This window comes from Macaca thibetana, chromosome 12 (genome assembly GCF_024542745.1).
Source record: "Macaca thibetana thibetana isolate TM-01 chromosome 12, ASM2454274v1, whole genome shotgun sequence".
NCBI lineage: Eukaryota > Metazoa > Chordata > Mammalia > Primates > Cercopithecidae > Macaca > Macaca thibetana.
The window spans coordinates 24,098,619-24,115,453 of NC_065589.1; the positions used below are offsets into that span (position 1 = coordinate 24,098,619).

Genomic DNA, 16,835 nt, shown 5'->3' on the forward strand with positions numbered 1-16,835 from the left:
TAGCTCACTATAACCTCGAATTGTGGAGCTCAAGTGACTCTCCTGCCTTGGCCTTCTGGGATTACAGGCATGAGCCACTGCACCTGGCTCCATTTGTATTTTTTAAACCTTGCCATTGGAGAATCACTGTTCTAAAAGTATTTCAGTTAATTTGAAGATTTAACTATCTCAAACTATTTTTACAGGCTTCTGCGAAAAGAGGAAGTTTGGAAACTAAAGATGATATTCCATTTCGAAAAGTTCTTGGTAATCCAGGTAGAGGATCGATTAAGACTGTAGCAGGAAGTGGAATAGCTGTTACTCGGACGATTCCTTCTTTGACATCTGCATCAACACCTCTTAGATCAGGGTTGCTAGAAAATCGGTAGGAGAGACTTTTTTTTCTTACTCATTAGTTGTATCTGTTTGTAAATGTCTTTTAGGCCTTTTAGAAATACCAATAATTTGAGGGGAAATAAAGTACAGAGTACATTTTTGGTAGATGTAGTGATTACAAGTGTTTGTCAATGTAGTTTATGTCACTGGCACTTATTGAGCATGAAAATATACAGCATATAAATTTAAATATGGGCCAGGTGTGATAGCTCACGCCTGTAATCCCAACACTTTGGGAGACTGAGGCAGGCCAAACATGAGGTCAGGAGATTGAGACCATCCTGGCTAACATAGTGAAAACCCTTGTTTACTAAAAACACAAAAAATTAATCCAGCGTGGTGGCACACGCCTATAGTCCCAGCTATTCAGGAGGCCGAGGCAGGAGAATCACTCGAACCTGGGAGGCAGAGGTTGCAGTGAGCCAAGATCGCGCCACTACATTCCAGACTGGGGTGACAGAGCGAGACTGTCTGGAAAAAAAAAAAAATGGTTTAGAGAATTAAATAATAGTAGTCCCATTTCCTGTCCTTAAGTATGTTGGTTTATGAATTTTTGTGATATGAATTATGGCTTTTTAAAAGTAACCTTTTCTTTGTTCTCTGTAGTACTGAAAAGAGGAAAAGAATGGTATCAACTGGCTCAGAATTGAATGAAGATTACCCTAAGGAAAATGATTCATCATCGTAAGTTAATTTAAGGGCCTTTATAGTGTTAGAGCAGTATTTCTTAGACTGGTATTTGTAACCCCTGGGGAAGATTGGGGAAATGGTTTTAATTTATCAGAATTCCAAAGATGGAAGAGCAGAATTTAAAGTGGTTTGGTGACAGTAGACTGTGGCTCAATAGAGAGGGAAATTAGCCATTGCCATTGCTTTGATCATTTCATTGCATTTCTCTTATCCTGCCTTTTTAAAAAATCTGCAGTACTTAGTGGGAGAATAGAACTGAAGAACTCTAAACAGATGTTTCTTGCTGGCTGCTGTTTTAGTGTGAACCCCTTCTTGTCTTCTTTATGCTTAATTTAAAAAAAAATTTACTTTTTTACTTTACTCATGTAAAACGTCAGCCTAGAGGTTAAAGGATGTGAGCCTATGTGTTCTAGGCAAGTAGCATTAATCTTTCAGAGGTGTTTTCTCCGTTGAACAAAAGGGAATAGATCAACCCAGGGTGCTCACCAACTCATAATAATCATCCTCATTTTGTGAGGTTTTGTTTTTTTTTGTCTTCTAGGGGAGAAAACTAATTATACAGTTATCAGTTAAAATCTCAATTAATACTTTAACAGAATCAGTTGGTAGATAGTTAATTGGTACTTGAGGTCAAGGGGTCACCAGAAAGGAGTTGGGAAAAAGCCAAATAAACTTCATGTATTAATTGATTTGCTGCTGTAATATATGTAAAAGTCTGAGTAGGTAGTAGGACTGGTATCTGAAACTATAATCACCATGGACCCAGATTCTTTCTGTCTTATTGATCTGCCATCCTTAATAAGCAGCCTCCATTTTGTGGACTGAAGTAGCCACTTCAGTCTCTACTTTCATGTCTCCATTTCTATTAGTGGAAGAAAGCAAAGGGAGGGCATACCGTTTTCCTTAGGCTGGAAATTGCATATACCACTTTTGTGCATATCACATTGGCCAGAACTTAATCACATGGTTATATCAGGTTTTGAAAAGGTCTGAGAACTATGCCTGTGTTCCAACTGTTGTGGCAAAAGGGTACAGTGGTTATTTAGGGACAACTAATACAACTAATAGTCTGCCTTAGTTTGCCCCTACGGCCACTGAAATAACCCAGTTCACTATTCTTCCATACATAGAACACCCTTTCCTCTATCCAAATGGAGAAGAACGCCAAATCTCATGAGAACATTGTATCCAGCTCAGAGTCTAGGATCTTTGGGTGATCCTTCTCTCTGGGTGCAGTCTTCTCTCTAAGGTCCAAATGTCCCTTGGACCGTGCCCCTCATGGTCTAATATCTAAAAACTAAAAGGCAAGTTAATTTGCATTCCCCGCTCCAGACCTCATGCACACATCATTATACATTGCTGGAGTAGGAACAGAATAATCACAATAAAAATTTCTGTTTAAAATAGACAAGAATAGGAAACTGCAGGGGTCTTGGGACTATAGCAGTGATAAAATCTTGCGAGGTGGAAATTGTGAGGACAGTGAAAGCGATGGAATAAGTTCCTGGTTAGCCCATCTAGCAGTCTGATTCCGTTGTCTGGGAGAAACCACCTTGCCCATTGTACTCCATGTGACCCCTGGCTTTACCCTCTGGCAGGTTTTCCTTGTTTATTTTCTTTAAAGGCCACCACCAAAATAGATTTTGAAGACTGTATTTTTCATCAAGGCCATATAGCTTTTATAGCCTGCTTCATCCAAGTTTAAAGATTCTTTAAAGATAAAAGAAGCAGGTTTGAGAAAGAATTGGGGCCAATATATGTATATGTTTTTTAATTTTTTTTTTTTTTTTTTTTTTTTGAAACGGAGAGTTGTTCTGCTGCCCAAGCTGGAGTGCAGTGGCACGATGTCGGCTCACTGCAACCTCTGCCTCCCAGGTTGAAGCAATTCTCCTGGCTCAGCCTCCCATGTAGCTTGGACTACAAACAGGCGCCACCATGCCCAGCTAATTTTTGTATTTTTAGTAGAGACAGGGTTTCACCATGTTGGCCAGGCCGGTCTGGAACTCCTGACCTCAAGTGATCTGCCCACCTCGACCTCCTAAAGTGCTGGGATTACAGGCATGAGCCATTGCACCGGCATGTTTTGTTTTAACATACTTTTAAATTTTGAAATAATTTAATTTGCAGGAAAGTCACAAAGATAACATAGAATGTTCCTGTATACCCCTTACCCAGCTTCTGCTAATGTTAATATCAAAGTTATTTTCTCACAAAACTGACTGTCTAGTTAACTCTTACCATTGCCTCAGTTTGAGAATCAAAAGCAATTGGATATTTTTATCCCATGGTCTCCAATTACCAGACAATTTTGATTCTAGGCTCTTGGCACAGACAGCTATGTTGTTTTGTTTGTTTGTTTTTGCTTTTTGTTTTTTTTTTTTTTGAGATGGAGTCTTGCTCTGTTGCCCAGGCTGGAATGCAGTGGCATGATCTTGGCTCACTGCAAGCTCTGCCTCCCGGATTCACGCCATTCTCCTGCCTCAGCCTCCCAGGTAGCTGGGACTACAGACTCCCGCCACCACGCCCAGCTAATTTTTTTTTTTTTTTGTATTTTTAGTAGAGACAGGGTTTCACCTTGTTAGCCAGAATGGTCTTGATTTCCTGACCTCGTGATCTGCCTGCCTCAGGCTCCCAAAGTGCTGGGATTACAGGTGCGAGCCACCGTGCCCATCCTGTTTTTTTTTTTTTTTTTTTTTTTTTTGAGACGGAGTCTTGCGCTGTCGCCCAGGCTAGAGTGCAATGGTGCCATCTCAGCTCACTGCAACCTCTGCCTCTTGGGTTCAAGTGATTCTTTTGCCTCAGCTTCCCAAGTACCTGGGATTACAGGCGTGCACCACCATGCCTGGCTAATTTTTGTATTTTTAGTAGAGACAGGGTTTCACCATGTTGGCCAGGCTGGTCTCGAACTTCTGACCTCAGGTGATCTGCCCTCCTTTGCCTCCCAAGGTGCTGGGATTATAGTCATGAGCCATCATGCCTGTCCGCTATGTTTCTTTTTTTTTTTGAGACAGAGTCTCACTCTGTCTCCCAGGCTGGAGTGCAGTGGCGTGATCTCTGCTCACTGCAAGCTCCGCCTCCCGGGTTCACGCCATTCTCCTGCCTCAGCCTCCCAAGTAGCTGGGACTACAGGCGTCCGCCACCACGCCCAGCTAATTTTTTTGTATTTTTAGTAGAGACGGGGTTTCACAGTGTTAGCCAGGATGGTCTCGATCTCCTGACCTCGTGATCTGCCCGCCTCGGCCTCCCAAAGTGCTGGGATTACAGGCGTGAGCCACCGCGCCCGGCCTGCTGTGTTTCTTTTCATCACTGGTTGCAAGCTGATTAGCTTTGGCCTAAATTTATATGTCTCAAATAGGACCTTGTTGAAAGCAAAAAGAAGCACTAACACAGACCAGTATCCTTAATTGTTGTACTCTTTTACTGTAGAGCTATAGGTTCAGTGAGTATGAGATCTGCCTTTCAAGACGTTAATATGACCGTATTTATCAAATATTTTACTAAGGCATAAAATGGTCACCACCTTTCTCATCTGTAATATCGGTATTCTTACCTCCCTACCCTCTTACTAAGCCACTGCTACATACTTTAGGTTTGTTACGGTAGCACCCCACTTTTAATAACAAATTTTGTATATTCAAGGTCTAGTTGAAGGGAACAAAATTCACTCTAGCGAGTTTATGCACAAAGGTATTTGTACACAGTAAGTATTAAAAGGCTTACAGAATCATTAGGATAGTTGAAAAGACAGGCTCTAAGTTAAGTTTTCAGGAATTATTTTGAGAGGTTTGCCTCAAACCAGATCACCAAAGATGCTCCCAGCTATTCTATCATTAAGCTAACAGCTGAATTGGAATCTATCATGAAAGCTGTCATCTCTAGAACCATGCTGTCACTTCCGAGATTGGAAACCCTGTACAGAAAAACCAAGGTGATATTTAGCATCAAAAATAGTGGAATAATAATGCTTCTACCTTATTTACACTTTCCAGATCTTGCATGTAATTGCCTTATTTTATTTTATTTTTTTTAACAACAACAAAAACAAATTTATCTTTAATTATATCAATATTTGTACATATAAAGACGGGTTGAGTCTCAGGATCCTCAAGCCCCAATAGCTAATAAAAAAGGTAAGATAGTAACCTATCTTACCTGGCCCTAAAAACTGGCATCCTCGAGCCCTGACAGCGGCCCATAGATTGGCAGACAACTGCTGAGGGTTCTGGTGTTGTAATATCAGTTCTGTTACAGTTCTTTCTCCGAGGAAACGAGCTGCTTTTGTGGCTCTTACGCGACCTTCTTCCTCCATCAGTTGACAGTTTACAAGTGTCACCAGTTTCCTTTGCATTGGATGGCTCAGTGCACTCTGGTTCAAACTAGCTACACCTTTACCTCCACTTCATGGTTTTAAGTAGAGTGCCAAATCCTCAACGCATTTCTTTGCAACCTCATAGTGTTTATTCTTACCTAGATTACTTAACTTAATTGACTGATGATCTGGTACCTGGGCTCCAACTAACTGGAGAAGTGCAAAGTTGATAGGAAGTACATCAATATCTGTGTTGATGGCAGTCTGGTCAAAAGGACAAGCTTTTCGATGAAGTTTATTCAAGCAGGTCTTGCAAACAGTGTGTGAACAACCTAAACTGATGGGTTTGTGCACATTCTCATCAAATTCATTATAGCAGATTGGACAGGACAGAAATTCTGTCCATTGAGCTGCCTGCACAGGCATTGTGGAAGCTGGATGCTCGGGTTAGCAGTCTAGCAGATCATTATTTTGCTGTGTAGTGTTTTGTAAGCTGAGGGGGCCCAGGTGGGGTCACTAAGGGCGACGGAGGCGCCTCGTCTCGCCGAGGCAGAGCTTGGCGGAGATTTCATGACCTCAAACTCCATCGGGAGCTACAGGGACAGCCCTATTGGCTGTCCGCGACGAGGCCTCCTCTTCCTCCTCCCTCTCCCTCCACCTCCATCTTCTCCTCCTCCTCCTCACCACGGAGGCGGACCTCAATTGCCTTATTTTCGATCTGATCCAGAACACTAACTAAGAAATGTAGGGTTACTTTATTAGCATTCTTGTTTCTGCACATCAGGGAGGTACACCAGAACGTGGTTGTGCATGCCAGTCTAGTACATTGACTACACTTTTGGGAAGTCCCAGTTGTTCCAATTAGAAGTCTGTCTGATAAGCACTAGGTTACTGATCCTTGTTCTGGGTTACTAATACTTTTTACACCATCACATCTAGATTTTTTTTAAGTTTGCACTCCTTAGAAGCTGACCTAGATGAATATACTTGTGCAAATGACATTTAAAGCAGTGCCTATAGAGGAGACAAATAACAGAGTGGGAGAAGCAGGCCAGAGAAGAAGAGGAAGCCAAGGAAGAGTGTGATCTCAGGTAAAAGTACCACAGAGAATAGGCTTCATCTTGATCTAGCAGGGAAACTCTTGGGTTGTCCCAGCTTGAGGCAGGGAGACTGGGCTTTCATATTTTCATACTGGACCGTCTTTGGTTACCAGTTGCTCTGGCTCTGTCCAGGTGGGCAAAATGTTTTAAGTAGTTCAAATGCAGTCCTCTGAAGAACTACAGATGCTGACTGGTGAACCACATTGAAAATACACAGTTTAGGGGTGTGTAAAGGATAAAAAGGATCTTAGGGACTCTGATGGGACATCACTGTTGTCCACTAAAAGAGTTGGTACTATAGTTCCCCCTTCCCCTAGCTTGTACCATTTATGTTGAATCCTGTCTTGTATTAAGTTTATTCCATTTTGTCATGGATTCTTCATATTGTTGCTTCCCACTTCCGGGGAAGAATCTTCCAAAAGGAGGCTTAGTGGGATTAACTACAGTGTGTTGCTGCAGGTGATCTTAGGGCCCATATTGACATCTCTTCCTACCATCAATTCCATGCTTCCTCTATTAACACTTCTGCTCATCTTGATAGTTTGACTGAATGGCATTACCGAGATCTTCATCTGAGGGATTTGAGCCTTTAGTCACCATATGCTTGTCAGGCTGTGGTTGTTGTAATTGCCCATTATAATTACATGAGAGCTATGCTCATTGAGCATGAGAGCATTAAAAGGCACCCTAGTGAATCCCCCTTATTCCAGATAAATTCCTCACTGCCCTCATTATATAGCAGCAACCCTTCTTCCTTATAATAGTCATTTACCCCTGCCAGTGTGGTAACTCCTTTCCTTTTCTGTGAATCTGCCTGCATGAGGAGCTCAAAATAACTAGGTAACAGCCATAACTTGAGGTTTAATTGTTCTTTAACTGTCTTTCTTGATTAAAAAGCACCCCCTCTGGGAACTAAGACCCACAAAATCTAATTTGGAGAGACAGAAAGCACAAATTCTCCAAGTGAGTTACTGAAAAATAATGGCAAATGGGGCTACTCCTGCTTCTACTTCTTGGTTGCTGGACCCATGTATTTTTTATAAATGGAATAATTTTGTTGGTATCTTGAAGGCCACCCCATTCTTAATGAGATCCTCTGCATACTGCACTCTTAAAGGGTATTGCCGCACTTTATCAGTCCAGCAGCTTTGGGGTAGTACTGTATGTGGTAGGAACTGTGAATCTTCTGGTCATATGCTGTTGTTGTACCTCCTATTCTGCAAAGTGGAATCCTCGTTCTGAGGTATTATGTGAGTTTTCTTGTTAGTGAATGAGATACTCCTATGAGTCCTTGGATAGTAATGCTGGTCAAGGCACTGTAGACAGCATAGGCAAATGTATATAGTAGTTCCCCTTATGCATGATTTTACTTTCTATGGTTTCAGTTACCTATGGTCAACCTTGGTCTAAAAATGTTAAATGGAAAATTCCAGAAATAAATAATTCATAAGTTTTGTTTTGGTTTTGAGACAAGGTCTTGCTGCAGCCCAGGCTGGAGTACACTGGTGTGGTCATAGCTTACTACAGCCTCCAACTCCTGGGCTCAAGCAGTCAAGCCTCAGCCTCCCAAATAGAACTGTAGGCATGTGCCACCATGCCTGGCTAGTCTTGGCTATTTTTATTTTTGTAGGGATGCAGTCTTGCTGCGTTGCCCAGGCTGGTCTTGAACTCCTGGCTTCAAATAATCCTCCTACCCTGGCCTCCCAAAGTGCTGGGATTATAGTTGAAAACTACTGCACCTGGCCCTAATACATAGGTTTTAAATGGTGCACTGTTTTTAGTAGCACAACGAAACCTTGAGCTTTTCCATTCTATCTGGCCTGAGATGTGAATCATTCCTTTGTTTAGTGGCTCCACACTGTATATGCTACCTGCCCATTAGACACTTAGTAGCCATCTTGGTTATCAGACCAACTGTGAAACTATTGCTGTGTTTATGTTAAGTAACCCTTATATTACTTAATAATTATCCAAAGCACGACAGTAGTGATGTTGGCAATTCGGATGTGCCAAAGAGAAACTGTAAAGTGCCTCCTTTAAGTGAAAAGGTAAAAACTCTCAACAAAGAAAGAAAAAAAAGATTTTTCTTTCTTTTTTTTTTTTGAGACAGAGTCTCACTCTGTTACCCAGGCTGAGGTGCAGTGGCGTGATCTCAGCTCACTGCAACCTCTGCCTCCTGGTTTCACACAATTCTCCTGCCCCAGCCTCCTGAGTAGCTGGGATCACAGGTGCGTGCCGTCATGCCCAGCTAATTTTTGTATTTTTAGTAGGGATGGGGTTTCACCATGTTAGCCAGGCTGGTCTCGAACTTCTGACGTTGTGATCCGCCCACCTTGGCCTCCCAAAGTGCTGGTATTACAGCCATGAACCACTGCACCTGGCCAGGTTTTTTATTTTTTTGAGACAATCTTGCGCTATTACCCAGGCTGGAGTGCAGCGACACAATCTTGGCTCACTGCAACCTCCGCCTCCCGGGCTCAGGCAATCCTTCCACCTCAGCCTCCCAAGCAGCTGGGACTACAGGCATGCACCACCACACTTAGCTAATTTTTGTATTTTTTGTAGAAATGGGATTTCACCACGTTGCTCAGGCTGGTCTCAAACTCCTGAGCTCAAGTGATCTGCCCGCCTCAGCCTCCCAAAGTGCTGGGATTACGGGTGTGAGCCACCGTGCCCCTTTGCTGTGGTTGCGAAGATCTATGGTAAGAATGAATCTTCTATCCATGGAATTGTGAAGAAGGAAAAAAAAATGTATGTTAGTTTTTGTGTTGCACCTCAAACTGCGAAAATGCAGCCACAGTACAGGGTAATTGCTTAGTTAGAATGGAAAGGGCAGGTCGGGCACGGTGGCTAATACCTGTAATCCAGCACTTTGGGAGGCCAAGGCAGGTGGATGGCTTGAGTCCGAGTTCAAGACCAGCCTGGGCAACATAGCAAGATCTCATCTCTACAAAAATTAGCCAAGTGTGGTGACATGTACCTGTAGTCCCAGCTACTTGGGAGGCTAAGGTGGGAGGATCGCTTGAGCCTGGGAGGCAGAGGTTGCTGTGAGCCAAGATCACACCACTGTATTCCAACCTGGGCAGCAGAGCAAGCCCCTGTCTCAAAAATAAAAAAATAAAGTAGCATTAAATTTGTGGGTGGAAGCCAGGAACAGAATTTGTTCCAGTTGGTGGTAGTTGAGTTCAGTACTATCTGTGGTTTCAGTACTATCTGTGAATGTCATCATATTCATTGTGGGTCTTAGAACACGTACCCTGAAGACAAGGGGGAACTACTCTGTCTAGAATATTGTCAGTCCCAATAAGGATTAATTGCTGTCTTTTTTAGTGTGGAAAAAATCTGATATAATCAATTTGCTACTAAATGACTGGTTTCCTCAAGGGATGCCCTTGGATCAGGGACTCGGTCTTTTCTGTTAACCAGTTGGACATTAAGCAGCCACAGTAGATAAACCTTGGTGAAGGGGAACCCATTTTTTATAGCTTCTCTCTGCCACCATAGCTGTTATATTATTCAAGGTCCCTTTGTGGAAATAACAGAATGTCTAAGGACACAAGCTGGCTGACATGCACTGGACATATTATTCATGGTCCCTTTGTAGAAATAACAGAATGTCTAAGGACAGAGGCTGGCTGACATGCACTGGACAAGTTATCCTGCTGATTGTTTAGTGTCTCTTCAGTGTTGTTCTCTAGTGAGCATTAACATGTAAAACAGATCACTCTTTGTCCATACTCCCATAAGTCTATCCATATACCTCTTCCATAAATCATTTCTCTCTGATCTTCCAGGCTTGCTCGTTCCGAGCCCCTGACTATTCATCCAAATCATTTGCCACCACCCAGGAGTCCATGACCCACTTCTCTCTCCATACAAAGTAGATGATGAGATGCATGTCTCAAAGCTCTGCACAGTGGAGGATTTCCCCTCACCACTATCTTTCAAGGCAGTCCCTTAGTGGGACTGTCGTGCAGCATTAATTTATTTGCAGTTTGTACCAATGTACCAAGATGACCTATCCATTAATCAGGCCCAGGTTTACTCCTTGTTTCAGCTTGACATTGGAAATGCCCCTAAGGCATGTTCTTGTCATCTCTGCTTTCTTCCTTGGACCCAATTCCAATATACCTGCTTCCATTTTATGATAGATTGCTGTTGTACTCTCCTGGTCTTATGACTTCTTGGGTGTGATAACACCCAGCTCCTGATAGTTAGCTCTGGTTGCACAGTCCCTTGATGACCATCAATCAGTCAGATGCTCTGTCTCTTCCAGGGCTTAATAATATGCCAAGAGTAATATGCCGTACTTTACAGATGAGGTATAATTTTTGGCTGCAGACAGCATGGTCTTGCTCTACAAGGTCTGGACTGCAACTCTCCTGTGGGTGACTCTACACATTGTCTTTGTCCTTTAAGTTGGTAATTGGCTCAACTGAGCTTGTCTTCTCTCTTGAACACAGAAATACTTAGCATCAACCAGTCAATACCATAGTCTTTTTGAGGATTATTTACCCCATATCACCTGCATCTGTTATCTGTTGCTGTATCCAAACCACTCTAAAATTTAGTGACTTGAAATAGTAACTATTCATTTTTGCTTATGAGTTTATGGTCACCTGGGTGGTTCTGTTTATCTGGACCCAGTTTGGCTCATAGTACCTGGATTCTAATTTTGTTAACGCATCTGTGATCAGTAGATGGTTTGGCTAGAGTTTGACTGGTCTAGGATGGACTCACTGATTTAACTGGCCATTGGGTAGTGAGGGTGATTGGGCTGTGTGTCTTCCACTGTTAACAGGCTAGCCTGGGATTATTCACATAGCAGTGGCAGGGTTCCAAGAGAGTGAGTGGAAACCTGTAGGGCACCTTTAGGCTTAGGGTCAGAACTCACACAGTGTTAACTTCTGTCACATTGTTTTGGGAAAAGGAAATCACAGGACTAGCCCCATTAAAAGATGAAGAAATAGACTGAATTTATGATGAGAAGCTTGAATATAGGGAGTGAAATAATTTGGGACATTTTTTTTTTTTTTTTTTTTTTTTTTTTTTTTTTTTTTTTTTTGAGACGGAGTCTCGCTCTGTCGCCCAGGCTGGAGTGCTGTGGCCAGATCTCAGCTCACTGCAAGCTCCGCCTCCCGGGTTTACGCCATTCTCCTGCCTCAGCCTCCGAGTAGCTGGGATTACAGGCGCCCGCCACCTCGCCCGGCTAGTTTTTTGTATTTTTTAGTAGAGACGGGGTTTCACCGGGTTAGCCAGGATGGTCTCGATCTCCTGACCTTGTGATCCACCCGTCTCGGCCTCCCAAAGTGCTGGGATTACAGGCTTGAGCCACCGCGCCCGGCCAATTTGGGACATTTTTAAACAACTTTATTAAGGTACAATTTACATACCATGTAATTGACCCATTTTAAGGGTATATAAGTCAATTATTTTTAGTAAATTTTTTGAGTTATGTTACATCATCATTATCTAGTTTCAGAACATTTCCATTACCCCAATAAAATCTATTGTGTAATCATTCGACCACATTTCTAAAATACTGGAGATACTACCTGAGCCCTATCCTTCTCTACCTTATTTCATCCTAATTCACCAGAGATAAAAATCTTAGCAATTGTAACACTATAAGATGTCAGAGGTATTACTATCAGCAACAGAATTTCTGTTGCCGTTGCCAAACAAGAGTCCAATTCCAGAATCCCATCCTTAGAGTGTGCTTCCTAGGCCCACTTTTAGTACCAGCTGTTGTAGATTATGTTGCCCAGAAGCAGAATCTGAAATGGAGATTAGTGTGCATATGAATTACTGAGGAAGTACTCCCAGAGAAGATAGTGAAGGGAGTAAGGAAAGCAGTATAGTTAAGGGCAGGAAACAAAGCATGGATGTGATCCTGGAGAAGTCACACAAGGACATGAAGGTTAGTCTTCATCCTGATATTAGAGAAATCTGTTATGTAGCTTCCACCATAAAGTTGTTTTAATCCAAATCAAGAGAGCTGGGCTTCTCTACCGTAGCGCCTGGCTTTGTTTGTGACTCTGAGATTACAGGCAAAGTATCTCTAGTAACTTGAGGGCAGTCCTGTGAAGAAGAGCCCTTGATACTGGCTATCAAAAACATAAGTTGGTATGAAGGTATGGAAGAGAGAATACAAAAATGAGTCAGAGGGAATCTAGGTGGAGCACACTTAGGCATTGTCTGCCACAGGCTTACTTCATGATGGTTCCCCTTAAATTAGCACTGTTAAAGCATGAACATTTATTTGAATGGACACTCTCTACTTATATGGGTTGAGGTATTTGAAAATAATACAGGGGAGAAAAAGGCTTTTAACTTTGTATTCATGATCCTAAAGAATTTTAATCAATATAAATTAAAATGCTGTTGCCACTTATCTAATAGTATTTCTATTCATGTGGAATATATAGTTTTGATTTTGATTTTTCTTTTCTTTTCTTTTTTTTTTTTTTTTTGAGACGAAGTCTCGCTCTTGTCACCCATTCTGGAGTGCAATGGCATGATCCCTGGCTCACTGCAACCTCTGCCTCCTGGGTTCAAGTGATTTTTCTGCCTCAGCCTCCTGAGTAGCTGGGATTACAGATGCCTGCCACCACGCCCGGCTAATTTTTATGTTTTTAGTAGAGACCGGATTTCCCATGTTGGCCAGGCTGGTCTCAAACTCCTAACCTCAGGTGATCCACCCACCTCGGCCTCCCAAACTGCTAGGATTACAGGCTTGAGCCACCATGCCCAGCCTGATTTTTCTTTGTAAACCTATAAACTACCAAGCTTGAACAGTTTACTTTTTTTTTTTTTTTTTAAGACCAAGTCTCACTCTGTTGCCCAAGCTGGAGTGCAGTCGTGTGATCTCGGCCCACGGCAACCTCCACCTCCTGGGTTCAAGAGATTCTCCTGCCTCAGCCTCCCAAGTAGCTGAACTACAGGCACGCGCCACCATGCTTGGCTAATTTTTGTATTTTATTTTTAGTTGAGACGGGGTTTCACTATGTTGACCAGACTGGTCTCAAACTCCCGACCTCGTGATATGCCCGCCTCAACCTCCCAAAGTGCTGGGATTACAGGCGTGAGCCACCGCACCTGGCCATAGTTTACTTTTTAATTGATTCTTTTGGTCTTAGTAGCTGAGTCATTTTATCTGGTCTTGCTTTTGGCCAAGAAAATCTAATAATCTTAATGTCTTTGATTTGACTTTTATTTAAAGAAAATCCTCCTTTACTTTTGCTAAGTTAATCAGAATCATAGATTGGATTGGCTCTTGAGATGGTAGTTAAAGATTATTTTTGTAATTCTCATTTGTTTAAGTCATTGACCTTTTGAGACTAACAATCTTGTAGCTTAATTTTCAAGCATATCAATGAATTCAGCACTTGAAATGTAAATGTTTTAATGATAACTATTTAAAATTAAGAACAATATTTTTATACACTTGTACTATATTGATGTAAAATTATTAACTATAGGAACAACAAGGCCATGACAGATCCTTCCAGAAAGTATTTAACCAGCAGTAGAGAAAAGCAGCTGACTTTGAAACAGTCAGAAGAGAATAGGACATCAGGTAAGTGTTTGATCTTACAATAAATAAGGTGCTCATTTATTGTATATTTATTAGACTAGAAATAAAAACCTAACCCTGATCATACATCTGTACATTATTTTTATTTTTATTTATTTATATATATATTTTGAGACGGAGTCTTGCTCTGTCGCCCAGGTTGGAGTGCAGTGGCACAATATCGTCTCACTGCAACCTCTGCCTCCCGGGTTCAAGTGATTCTCCTGCCTCAGCCTCTCGAGTAGCTAGGACTACAGGTGTGTGCTATCAGGCCTGGCTAATTTTTGTATTTTTAGTAGAGATGAGGTTTCACCATATTGGCCAGGCTAGTTCTGAAATCCTGAACGCAAGTTATCCACCTGCCTCGGCCTCCTAAAGTGCTGGGATTACAGGTGTGAGCCACCATGCCCGGCCTAATCTGGTGTTAGTTATTGGGCGCCGATTTGTACCCAATACTTGGCTAAAATATTTTAAAGTATTAGAAATCCAGTTGGGACCAGCCTGGGCCATACGGCAAACAGATATGTTGTCATCTAGGTTTCACTGTTCCATTTCTAGAGCACAGGCAAGTAGATTTAGCATAATTCTTAAGGGCCCTAGTATTTTCAGTATGGTAAGTGAGGACTGGCTTCAGTTTCAAGTCCTCAGCCATATTAGCCCCTAGCAAGAGAGTCAGCCTGTCCTTTGAAACTCTGAAGCTAGGCATTGATTTCTCTCTAGCTACGAAACTCTTAGGTGGCATCTTCTTCCAATATAAGGCTATTGCATCTACATTGAAGACCTGTTATTTAACGTAGCCACCTTCATCAGTGATCTTAGCTAGATCTCAATAACTTGCTGCAGCTAGTTATTGAGTAGTTGCTTAATAACTCAGTAGTTGCTGCTTCACTTTGTATTTTTATATTGTGGAGATGGCTTCTTTTCTTAAACCTCATGAACCAGCTCTTACTAGCTTCACATTTTTCTTCTGCCTCTCTCAGCCTTCATAGAATTAAAGAGAGTTAGACCTTTACCCTGGATTAGGCTTTGGCTTAAGAGAATGTTGTGGCTGGTTTGATCTTCTGCCTAGACCACTAAAACTTTGTCCACATCAGCAATAAGGCTGTTTTGCTTTGTTATTCACATGTTTACTTGAGTAGCACTTTTAATTTCTGTCAAGAGCTTTTCCTTTGCATTGGCTGTTTGGTGCAAAAGGCCTAGCTTTCATCCTGTCTCAGCTTTTGACGTGCCTTCCTGACTGGGCTTAATTGTTGCTAGCTTTTTATTTAAAATGAGATGTGCAACCCTTCCTTTCACTTAAAAACACAGAGGTCGTCGTAGGGTTATTAATTATCCTAATTTCAATATTTTGTCTCAGAATAGGGAGGCCCAAGAAGAGAGACAGAGATGGGGTAATAATGACTATTTGGTGGAGCAGTCAGATAAATTGAGTTCGCCATCTTATGTGGGTGCAGTTCGTGGTACCCCAAAATAATGACAATAGTAACATCAGAGATCACTGATCACAGATCACTGTAATAGATATAATTTAAACGTTTGAAACATTGCAAGAATTACCAAATGTGACGTAGACATGAAGTGAGCGAGCATATAGTGTTGGGAAAATGGCACTGATTGACTTGCTTGGTGCAGGGTTGCCACAGTCTTCAATTTGTTTAAAAAAAAGAAAATACAAAAATACCTGCAATATCTGTGAGCCACAGTAAAGCAAAGAGCAATAAAATGAAGTATTCCTGTATTTGATGAGAAGGAAAAAAAGAGTTAAATATAATCAGGACTAATGTATACTTTTATTATTAAATGAACTTGAATGGTTGATTTAGGAATTACGTTTTTCCTTTGTTCATTTGTTTTATAGGGCTTTTACCTTTGCAGTCATCATCCTTTTATGGTAGCAGAGCTGGATCCAAGGAACACTCTTCTGGTGGCACTAACTTAGACAGGTATGCATTGGTTATATGACTTGTGAAAAACTTAGGAGCTCTTTTTTTCAGAATATCGAATGATGGGATAGGCTATGTATTATCCTCTTAAGTGAATATGATAATTTAACAAAATTGATGAGACTTGGCCGGGCGCGGTGGCTCAAGCCTGTAATCCCAGCACTTTGGGAGGCCGAGATGGGCGGATCACGAGGTCAGGAGATCGAGACCATCCTGGCTAACACGGTGAAACCCCGTCTCTACTAAGAAATACAAAAAATAGCCGGGTGAGGTGGCAGGCGCCTGTAGTCCCAGCTACTCGGGAGGCTGAGGCCAGAGAATGGCGTGAACCCGGGAGGCGGAGCTTGCAGTGAGCTGAGACCCGGCCACTGCACTCCAGCCTGGGCTACAGAGCGAGACTCCATCTCAAAAAAAAAAAAAAAAAAAAAAAAAAAAAAAAAAAAATTGATGAGACTCGTAGAATCCTGACATGTTAGTTAGAAAGTATTCTAGAAATGGGCTGAGCACGGTGGCTCACACTGTAATCCCAGCACTTTGAGAGGCTGAGGTGGAAGGATTACTTGAGCCTGGGAGGTCAAGGCTGCAGTGAGCCATAATTATGCCACTGTACTCCAGCTTGAGCAACAGAACAAGACCCTGTCTCAAAAAAAAAAAAAAAAAAGACAAGATCTCACTATGTTGCCTAGGCTGGTCTCAAATTTCCTGACTTGAAACAATCCTCCCACCTTGGCTTTCCAGAGTGCTAGGGTTACAAGTATTGAACCATTGTTCCTGGCCTCTACAGAATTTTTTTTTTTTTTTGAGACCAAGTCTCGCGCTGTCACCCGGGCTGGATAGAGTAC

General features: G+C 42.0%; 2 protein-coding genes across 5 annotated transcripts in view; one reads left to right on the forward strand and one right to left on the reverse strand.

Moving 5' to 3' along the window:
• CNOT9 (CCR4-NOT transcription complex subunit 9) overlaps positions 1–16,835 on the reverse strand; it is an 83,257-nt gene that overhangs the window by 53,018 nt on the left and 13,404 nt on the right. The gene's annotated exons all lie outside the window — the stretch shown is intronic.
• Positions 1–16,835, forward strand: part of USP37 (ubiquitin specific peptidase 37) — a 124,967-nt gene that overhangs the window by 22,710 nt on the left and 85,422 nt on the right. For all 4 annotated transcript variants that reach the window (XM_050751258.1, XM_050751255.1, XM_050751256.1 and 1 more), the window contains 4 exons: positions 186–364; positions 982–1,059; positions 13,956–14,053; positions 15,909–15,993. In XM_050751258.1, coding sequence (XP_050607215.1) covers positions 186–364; positions 982–1,059; positions 13,956–14,053; positions 15,909–15,993 — 440 coding nt within the window. The remainder of the gene's footprint in view (positions 1–185; positions 365–981; positions 1,060–13,955; positions 14,054–15,908; positions 15,994–16,835) is intronic.